The sequence below is a fragment of the Colletes gigas genome, unplaced genomic scaffold, assembly GCF_013123115.1.
Source record: "Colletes gigas isolate AHSC1104 unplaced genomic scaffold, ASM1312311v1 Colletes_gigas_Sc00003, whole genome shotgun sequence".
Lineage (NCBI taxonomy): Eukaryota > Metazoa > Arthropoda > Insecta > Hymenoptera > Colletidae > Colletes > Colletes gigas.
This window is the reverse complement of record NW_025106632.1, coordinates 9,359,570-9,370,676: the sequence shown is the minus strand read 5'-3', so window position 1 is coordinate 9,370,676 and position 11,107 is coordinate 9,359,570. Positions and strand designations below refer to the sequence as shown.

General features: G+C 41.3%; 1 protein-coding gene across 1 annotated transcript; it reads right to left on the bottom strand.

Annotated features, from left to right (window-relative positions):
* Positions 1 to 4,666: 4,666 nt before the first annotated feature.
* Positions 4,667 to 6,218, bottom strand: LOC122404676 (dentin sialophosphoprotein-like). Its single transcript, XM_043408856.1, has 3 exons — positions 6,064 to 6,218; positions 5,220 to 5,521; positions 4,667 to 5,130 (listed from the first exon to the last, which is right to left on the bottom strand). Exons 1-3 carry the CDS (start codon positions 6,066 to 6,068, stop codon positions 5,012 to 5,014), a joined length of 426 nt encoding a protein of 141 aa, XP_043264791.1. The 5' UTR covers positions 6,069 to 6,218; the 3' UTR covers positions 4,667 to 5,011.
* Between the last annotated feature and the right edge of the window lie 4,889 nt (positions 6,219 to 11,107).

Genomic DNA, 11,107 nt, shown 5'->3' with positions numbered 1-11,107 from the left:
GAACAATTGTCCCTATTTTCTCGTAATTTACGTGGGAAACGCGCGGGAGAACGAGTTGCGCAACAAATCCGCGCGCAACTTGGACGTTTATTTAAATCTCGAACAACAAATGACACTAAAATTAGATTTTCAATTGGTAAGGAAATATGATCTTTTCGTTTATCGAACAACGGTTCGGTTACCATCGTATGCAAGATACGAGGTGAAAATCAGTGTATGTAGCTTTTCAGACAGAAACATAAAAGAAATGTTGTTAATACTGTATCAAAAGAACCACCTTACAAGGTGTTCTTGATCTCTGCAAGAACATTAGGATAAATGGAAATATAATTTTATTCGGTAATTAAAATTATTCTTGGAAAGCACGTAAACATAAGTCTTCGAACGTAGATCGTCTCGTGAGGAAGGAATATCCCGTGTCTATCCTTCATCATGATTACGAACCATTACTGACAACGCTCAACCTCGTTGCCAGATTGTACGATTGTGGCAGATCTTGCATCAGGCTTGGGTAATCCGCTTTGGACGTCGGGTCATAAAAGACTTTGAAGAGCGGCGCGAGAAGCGTAATCGGCGCGTCGACTAGGAAAGAAAAATAAAGAAAAAGCGAGACAATTGAAAAGTTGGAAAGCGGCGAGTGACCGGTGGCGTTGAGGGAACGCGGCCCGTGACACGCGAGAGGACAGTGGAGAAAAACGGAGGCTGGCATTGCCACGGTGACTCGAAAAAGTAGGTTTCTGGAGCAGACCGAGAACACGAGCGGCGGGCGTCGCGGCGTGGCGAGGCGAAGGCCCGCGAAACTGCATAGAGAGTGGCGGCGCGAATCTCGGAGTCGAGAATTTCGCAAGGGCAGCGTCGCGGTTCGATCGTTCCGCGAAATCGGCCAAGGGGAAACGGGAAACGATCGACCTCTCGCGCCTCCGTATCGCCGTCGATCTCTGCCGCTACGATCGACTCGCTTCTCCAAAATTTACCCACAATTAGCCACTCACGTCCACCGAACAACGTATCATTGTCCCGAAACGTGGCGATTGGATTTGGATTTGTTGGAAAAACGGCAAAATCGGTTAGTGTTTCAGCGTTGTCAAGGTACAACGGATCCGATACGCCGGTTTCCCAACGCCTCTCGCGCCACCGAGAACCTTATGTAATAGCATAACCACTCGATTGCACCGACTTACCTTGCGTCGCGCACGAGTATATTTCTATTACATATTAAACGGTCGAGCGCGAGAAACACAACCGAGAGCACCGATCGAGAAAAAAACGATCCCGGTGAGCAGCTAAACTCCCAACGTCCAACTGTTGTGAGTCTATCGCTACGATCACGAAACGTTAAAGCGTTAGGTTTTTACTTTTACACGTTTGAATTGTCGTTTAAACAATTTTCTAGGTAAAATAATTGATCGAACAGTGACCGGAGGCGATCGGTGTGCGAGTTGCGTGAAATTTTTAAAGCGTCTTTGCGGCCATTCCCGAAGGCAAGTAGGCCAACTCGCGTGCACCGCAAATCCAGCGCCGCTTTTGTCTCGCCGATGCTCTTTCGAGACTCGCTATTTCTGGACCGACCAGCCTTTTTCTTTATACCGTTTCTTTTGCAACGGTCCTCGACCAACCCTCGCGATCGCGTTCACACCCCAGAAACGCGCAGAAGCGAATTAAGGAGGCCATGTGCCCCGAGAAAATAGGCCAATTTACAGGACAAGGATCAACATCGTTTACGCTTTTAGCTCTTCGTTGCGCGCGACAGAAAAGATTACCAAGTTTCAGGGCGCACGGTGCTCCCACGAATAACAGCTACTCGTCCGAAACAAGTCGCAATGCAATGCTCGACGATAGATTTACGGAATCCGTCGATTTGACTTTCAGATTCCGTGCTTAACGTTACGGAACTCATAAATATTATTTGTTTGCAATTTACATTGAATTTAATTTCAGTAACCGTATGAATATGTATCGTAATTTAAAAAGAGAAACCGTATCTTTGAGTAACCGTTAACGCGACAGGTCTCGATAAAAATACGTGGAATCCATTGGCGTTGGGCAACGCTGCGCGAAAAGTAGATACCGCTACATAGTTTGCCTTACTATGATTACAGCATCGATATTATTCGCGTCACTGGCCGCATTAACGCTTTAACGGCGGCAACGTTTACAACGTTATTGCCTCTCGCTAGTTTCGATCCGGCGGAACCTCCCTGATTCTTTTTCGAGTACATATTTTTACAAATATTCAAATATTAACTCTCTACAGAGTTTCGTAATATTTTTAACAAAATTGTTTTTCGATGCTCGATAACGCGAGCTGCGGTAGAATCGAATCGTTCGATCCTCTGTTACGCAAACGATTTTCGAAAGCAACGTGGTCAGCCTCTTTCGTGTAAGACGTAAGCGATGTAACGACGCGAACGTACCGTTATCTGGACCGACAGTGTCAACTGATTCGTCTCTTTAACGCCGGGGAAATGTGGTACATTAAACGGTACCATTCGAGCCCGATGAAATTGCATTTGCTACCGGTCGGTTCTCGACAAAACTTTTCGAAATTCCCTCGACGAGTTATTTCTATGTAAAAATGCGAAAGAACGATGTTTCGTATTATCCTTCGTTGTCAGGTTTAATGGAAAGACTATGTAGACGATGAGGCAGCCATTTTTCCAACTCCAAGACCAATAATACATCGATTATGGATCAAAATTTAAATTTAATATGGTTTGCAAAGCTTGTAGAAGGAACGCAGTTCGTATAGCGAGACGCGGTGGTGATTTCGACGCCAGAGGTCACGGCGCGCAACGTCCATGTTGCGGACAGCGGACGAGAAAATAGAATCGTCAGCGAAATACTGTTGCCGCAAATTGTTTGCATTGTTCTAGAGAGTTTCGAGCGAAGTGTGTCGAGGAATCCGGACGGTTTGATACATGCCTATTTATAGGAACGAAGATTCATTACGCGAGGTCCCGTTTCGCGCGTATCGGCGGCTCGTTTAAGCGTTGTGCAACTTGACGGCGTAATATTTTCTCTCGCGTTAATGCCCGTGCACGCTACGAGGAGACCAGCTAAGGAGCAAATTCTTTTCGAATGATTTTTGGAACGCTATTCGTTCGTGACTGGTGACGCGTTGGGGTATTTATTATTCGTTCGATCGTCCTTTATTCTCCTATGTTCGCCATTCGACGATGGAAGTTGAAAACGCGGTTGAAAATAGCCGCTGTAACGAACGTTGAAACGCAATGGTCGCGGGGATAAATTTGAAACGAATAAAAATACTAGAAAGGCGAGCGTACGATAAGGCGGTTCGGTTCGAATCTGCTCGGCTCGGCTCGGTTCGGGCTGCGCCGCGCTTACGTAATAAGTCTCGCGTCCCGTACACGTGCTCGACACCACGTGGACTCCGGTCACGTTATGCCGGACGATATCTCTGAAAATGGAATTATTCTTACGTAGTCGCACAGCCTCGTAACGACAGACCCTGCCCACTGCGGAGGCCACGATGACTGACACGTGAAGATCACTTTTGGATCGTTCCATCGATTACTTTCTTCTCTCAACGCGTCTTGTTCCTTTTTTTTTTTTTAAACGTCTCGTTCTTTACAAACTACCTAATTTCGTCCAATTCTCTGGGCAAAACTTTACTTCGCTTCGGTGATCGAAACCACCCTGGAATAAGAAAAATGATTTTTACGCGTAAAAGCGATCGTTTCAAACGAGGTATCATTTTCCGTTTGCCAGGAGAAACGCAGACAATTTGCGGCTCGATCGTACGGAGAAAACAGGACAAGAAACGATATACATATAATATAGTATCGTAACTAAGACGCTAATTGTATGCTAGAAGCATTGCCATTATCTAACCATAACTACTCCCACCTAGATTCCGAACAATGTGACTGGACGGAGACCTTTAACAGAGTTATCTTGCCCAACGCAGCTGCTCGAGCGTGTTGTAACTCCGTGCAACGAGCTAAATTGTCGTTAACGGTAAATTACAAGACGCGAACTATTCATCCGTGTGCTCGAATCTAGAATTAATTCCCTGTCCCTGATATACCCTGACTCGGAGACGGGAGGTCGCGCGTCCTTAGAGAACGTCGACGCGACATCGATGGATCGTTTGCTCTTTTTAAACTTTCATGATCACTCGAACGTTCAACGTGGCTGGGATTCGATTTCAATTTCTATAATAATTCCAGCTATTTATTTATAATATATCTACAGTATATCCAAAATGGCACATTTGGTCCTCGTCGATAAGCCAAAAAAACGGGAACGAAAAGTGTGAAACGAATTCGAGTCTTCCCGTTGCTGAATTCGCGCGAACGCGGTACAGTTGGCGAACCTGCGAGAATCTGTTACGTCAGAAATCCTGATTGCAGAGGTAAGGTAGTGGCAGACCGTGAACCTAAGTGCAACCGGCACGTTGCATGGTCGCACGTGACTAGTTCCGCCAGCTCGGTTTTTTTCCACGCTATTAATTTCCTTTGGCTGCTTTCTCCTCTGCCTATTTCTCCTTTTTTCTTGCACCTTCTTTTTTTTACCGAACAATTGTTATTTCTTCCCGACATTGTACACCGTACGTTTCCATTATTTGGTACTTTACGACCGGTTCGGAACGAAAAACAGTAGCTCTTACTCTTGAAAATTGACAGGGATACTTGAAGGGTCGTGCAAGTATTACAGTATCGTGTGTTTCGCACTAATTGGCGCGTTTATTATCAACGTAATGCATTACAATTTTTTAAAATGAAAACCAGCCTTGTTTGGTCTGGAGCCGCTGCTTAAAACTACTTCTATCGCTACGAATCGCCTTATAAAAATATGAAATACTTTAAACGTACGAGTTATATGGAATAAAAACGTTGCAACCGCTGAAGGCTGGTGAATAATAATAAATTAAGTTATTGCCGTATAAATAATGTAATAAATAAATAAATAAATAAGTGTACTAGTGCCTAATTTAGGAATAATTGGATAGACGAGTGAGGATATTTACGACCAGCGTGAGTCGATTTAATTAGGACTTCGTCTTGCGGCGCAAGGGTTTGCAGCCACCGCATCGGTCGTCGTCGCTGCTGTACGAATCCGACGAGTCGCAGTCGCATGTGGAGCAGTCGCACGACGACGAGTATTCTTCTGAAACATCAATTTTGCAATAAATAATAGTCCCTTTCTCAGAGAAAACTTTCCATCGTTCGACCATAACGTAATGAAGAAAAACTCACTGATACGACGAGACGTCTTCTTTTTAGCGGTCTTTGGGCCACACGACGGTTTGCTCGTCTTTGTTGTCTTCGACTTCAACGGTCGCGAGCATCGTCCTTTCTTCTTGGGGTTGGCTTTCCTTCGTCGAGAAGCGTTTCCACAATCCCAGTAGTCGCTGTCGGAGCAATCCGTGCTATCAGAGTCCGAGAATGAGTCCGAAGTGCACGAGGACGAGCTGTCGCTGCTCTCCGATTGGTAACAGCCACCCTTACGACAAGAGGTCGGTTTCCTGGTCGACTTCTTCGCGGGAGCTTTTCTGCAACTGTTCACCATTTTCCGATCATATTCTCCCTTCCTTTATTATTAACGACACTAGCCACGCAACGTACGCAAGTTCGTCTCTAAAATTGGACGTTAACAACACGCGACTCTTTGTTTCTTTAGAAATTGTGTAACTTTAGACTTTATACAACAGGTACAACTAACAATTATGTTAATTTATAATCATGCTTGGAAAAGACCTTTGGAATTTGCTTTCAGCGATTATTAAACAGTTTATGTAACAGCTCTAACCCCCCTCTTCGTTTTGAACCTAGGAGTTATACGTTTTCGATTAATTTTTAAACAGTTAGAATTTCTGAATTTCAAATCAGGGCCTCCTGTGCGTCATTCTCATTGTAAACGGTTCACTATTTGTTTTTAGGTATCGATGTCTCGTGGTTGGAAGGACGAGACAAAGTTATCCGATATAATGTAAGAAAATTAAATTGCTTATGTGGTTAAATATAGATAACGATAGAAAATTGTTTCATCTTGTTGGAAGACTTTTTAAAACTCTCGTAATAACATTTCGCTGTTTCTTACCTCATTTTTCTGGTTCTGCTCTGCTTATTTCTCGGATTATCAACAATTGTGACTCTCTTCTTTTAAGAACAACACGACTATAGTTGGAACAACCGCTCGAAACGATACGATTACAATGTAGTTTCACAGGGAGCCACAAACGATGCTCTCTTTTCGCGTTCAGATACTCGAATGTATCCCGTGATAAATACGTTAGGTTTCCGTATGGACACGTAATATTCGTGTTCCACGGCTTCACCTTCCGCCAACCGTTTGTCCGTCTTGTTTACAATCGAGAATCGCAACAACAACGACCAGTTCAAATTAAATTATTTCGATTGTAACCGAGCGAACTTTCGAAGAGACCATACATACGCCCAGTCAGTAATATACAGTTTTGAAACAGGATTGTAACACGAAGCTTCTCACGAAATGAATTATACTACGTTTACGCGTCTGTATTATATTGCATAGGCTCGTACAAAGCAAATGAAAATATAAACTCGGTTATTTTAGTGGAAGAATCGTCGAAGAATCGTGGAGGAGTGTGGAGCGACGCGAGTCGGCGATGGCGTTGAAAAACATGGCTCGAAGGGAGACAACCCCTAATCCCGTGTCGTAAAACCCTCCCATCTCGAGATTTGTTTGTATGCCCAACGATTCAGGGATTCGTCGACGTAAATTAACGTCACGATTAAATCAAACGACTTAAGGGGCCATTCTATCTTGTAGGCACGAAAAATACATGTTTCTGATTTTTTTTTGCGGGCTATTAAAGAGCGATTAATTCCGTGTTTTGTAGATACATTTATTATATATTTAGCTATATTTACGAATTTTTGCAACGCATAATATCTATTGATTACGCTGTTTTTGTTGATCAACAAACAACAGTTTTTACGAACGGCGCTCGACTGCGTATGTGATATCTTGCGAACAAGTTATCCGAAATCCAAAAACCAACGATATTCTTAACGTAGATGAGTGTGGTTATAGCATGAACTAGGATTTTTTCAAAAAAACAAAAATGGCAAAATGGCAGCTATTTTACGAAGAAGTACTGAATATTTTCATATATTCGGTTGCTTTTTTGTTAATAAAAGAAGAAGTATTGCATATATCGCGATTATCCTAGTTCGTGCTATAGGGAGACCAGTTCTAAAGATACTGTGTAAATTTCATGTTGATATCTTGAATAGTTTTTCTGTTATCACATACGCAGTGTTGAAAAATGTAATTTTGAGAAAAACAGCTTTAAAGTTTCACGTCCAGTTGTTTTACCTGCGCGCGGTACATTTCAGCAGGCTATAACTTCGTTAGTTTTCCGAATTTCAATTTAATATTTGGTAGACATATTTTCGAGACTACATATTAAAAGACAATGCAAAAAAAACTCGGTTTTTAAAATCCCACAAAGTAGAAAGGCAACTTAAAGTTTTACGTCCAGTTATACATCCCTGCACGTGGTACATTTCAGCAGGCTATAACTTTGTTAGTTTTCAGAATTTCAATTTAATATTTGGTAGATATATTTTCGAGACTACATATTAAAAGACAATGCAAAAAAAAATTCGATTTTTTAAATCCCACAAGGTAGAAAGGACCCTTAAGCGGAAATAGTTTAAACAGAATTCTCTTGCACAACAAATCCAAGAATATCAAAACCTTGTAACATCGTCGTTCTTTGAAACCATGAATATTATCGCCTCCTTTTAAAGGAACATGTTCTGTTTACGTAATTAAACAAAAATGTAAAATATTGTCAGATATTCGGATATAAATTTTGTTATTTTACAGAAATCTGTGTGTCGTGTGCTTGTTCGAAGATAACCATTCATCGTCGTCCGGATTTAAATCCTGACAAATCGATATTTTCCTTCGTTTCTAAAATTAACGTTCGGAGATCAATGTCATGGATTATTGATCCCCCCTCAATAACATCGATAAACTCTGAAAAAAACACCTGCTTCTACATACTCCTCTTATCTGTGTAACTGTTTACGCTTGCTGGCATTTCGAGAACGATTTTTTATCTCGTAAAAATACTCCATCCAGTGTTTCTCGCGATGCAACTCTTTATAAGCAGAGAATTAATCGCATTTGCAAACAGCACTCAGCGAGAAGAAAATGGTTGTTCTTTCGGGACTACTCGACTGGCCGTGTGCCTGCTCTTACATTCGATATAATATCTAATCTTTTCGCTCCGATGTTCGCCGTTATTGCTTCTCTCGCCATTCAGATTAAACACTTATTAATGGTGTAACCTTTAATCGTTGCTTTACACGTGCAACGAACAGTTTCAATGGCGAGAGAAGAGCAGACGATTTTTATCTTCCATTATCGTTATTGAGACCCTATCGGCTACGATACGGATAAATATAGAAGTTGATATTACGGATATTACGTCTTATGTAAGAGCAAATAAAGAACAAATGTACTAGAGAAACAAAGTTCATCGTGAATGCTATTCGTTTGGAAATAATGCGATAATATAATACAACGGTATTATAAAAAGGTTTGTCTCGCCCGTGGTTAGGAATATTGATCGATGAGGATCGAGAGAGGGTAAGAACTGTTCGAGTCCATTAACCCTTTTAGTACCGAACGACGATATATCGTTGCGTATGCGATGGTGCCTTATTCTTCGCATTAGGAGAAAGCTCTGTCTAAAAAAAATTTGTAAAACATTATGAAGGGTCCAATTTTATTGCAAAAGCATTTAAAAAATTATTTTCGGGTTTAACCCTTTGCCCAAGAAGCCTTTTTCGCTAGGGAAAACCAGCAACTCGACACTACTTTGTGGCGGAAACGTATGTATTCTGGAGTCGTCATATTATACAGGATGTTCGGCCAACTATTCTAGAGGCCCAAATAAGACGAAAATGAAGAGTATGACTGAGGCCTCGTTAAAAAATTATTAACAATTAAATTAAAAAATTTCCAATCGTTCTGAAAAAATTATCCTCGATTGCAGGGGTCAATTACAATCATTTTTGGTAAATACACATACCCCCGAATTCCTACCCACTTTCGAGAAAAAAATTCGAGCAGGTACTGAACTTTTTAGATGAAATTAAAATATTTAAAATCACACTAAAAAAATTATATTTAGTTACAGGGGTCAATTACAATCATTTTTTATCATTACACATACCCCCGAGATCCTACGCGTTTTCGAGAAAAAAATTTCTTACCGAAAATCTAAGGTGCCTAAATTCGACGAAAAAAAAAAATTTCAAATCGTTCTGAAAAAATTATTTTCGGTTTCGGGGGTGAATTACAATCATTTTTGGTGAATACACATACCTTCGAAATCCTACCCGCTTTCTAGAAAAAAATTCGAGAAAGTGTGAAATTTTTCAACGGGGAAAAAAAATTTCAAATCGTTCTGGAAAAATTATTTTCGGTTGTGGGAGTCAATCACAATCATTTTTGGTGAACAGACATACCCTTGAATTCTTACCCGCTTTCTAGAAAAAAATTCGAGAAGGTGTGAAATTTTTCAACGGGGAAAAAAAAATTTTAAATCGTTCTGGAAAAATTATTTTCGGGTGTGGGAGTCAATCACAATCATTTTTGGTGAACAGACATACCCTTGAATTCCTACCCGCTTTCTAGAAAAAAATTCAGTACGGGCTTCACTTTAAACGTTGATAACTTTATTTTTTATTTACGTTGATAAAAAATCATTGAAAATCAAATACTTATACTTTATGCTACGTGACCTACATAAAACTGTGATCGAACAATGATTATTCTTATGTGCAAATATTGTTTGTAGAAGAGAAACTTGTTTCTATGTTTTTTATCATATTTTATAATTATGTTATACGATTTGCAATAAATATTGAAATGCAATTGCCATTACTTTATTCTTTCTTTATTTCGTAATATGCTGCATTTTGAATTTTGTAAATATCATTCTTAGTTTGGTTTTTACGAGCCCTTTTCTCTAACCATAACAAACTCGTCAAATTCTCAAATTCTTCGTATAGGCGCCCGTTTTTCGCTCGCCACTAAAAGGGTTAAGAACGAAGAAGGGACATCGAGCGCGACTGTACTTGGAGCAGCGTTGCTCCGGAATGTCCATCATAACGCTACGTACGAGCTTACCATTCACGCGTCTGGATTTGTCCTGTCATCCGCAGACACGGTTGCTTTGTTTAGCGTTTTGACGCCAGCTACGCCGCGCGACAGATTGAAGATCGATGCGACAATAGGCCGTGCATCGGATATTCCCTATTGTCCCGTTAATCTGCCCCGGTAAATCCATTGTACCCGTTTCAGCGCCGCGTTGCTCGCGGTTTCGACTACCCCCCTCCCCCCCCTGCTCCTTCCGTTGCATCCAACCCAACGGGACGATAGGTAAAAATTTCATAAGACCCCTACTTGGCCAGAGCTCCAACGAACGCGATGCAAACACGATCGTGTAAAGGTATGATTCCACCGAGGCAACACTATGCTACCTGTAGCATGCTACTTGTCATTAACGGACGACATTGCTCGACACGTTCAATCTTGTCGATTCGACAAAACGATATCAAACAATCCCGCGTTTCTTTATTTCGGAAAGGAAACAAACGAATGTGTAGCAAACACACACGTCAAGTGTCTACATAACGTCGATTTCATGTTGCATGCCTCGTAATCGCATGCGACGTGTTGCTTAAATGTTTTTTTTTTTTATTTAAGCATTTGAGATCTCAGTCGAGATCTATTTCTGCTACACATTAAATTAAATCAAATTCGCAGGTTACATTTTTTCAAAAATTGCCTAAATGTTGCCTTAAGAAAATTGTGTTTCGTCGCATGCTACATGTTGCCTCAGTGGAATCGCGCCTTAATAGATTGCAAAGGTTCGTCTTGGGTCTGATAGAGAACTCGTCGCAGTAAGGCAACCTCCAACACGTGGAGTCTGAGTTTACCAAGTTGGGTTTCGTTTCGATAAAAGATAACGTGCAAAGTGGTTCGCTCGAGAGAAACGATTTTTTCGACCAGCCCTTTATTCGTACTGTTCCATCGAGTGACGGTAGGATAGTATCGCTGGGTAGACTGTATCGATCCG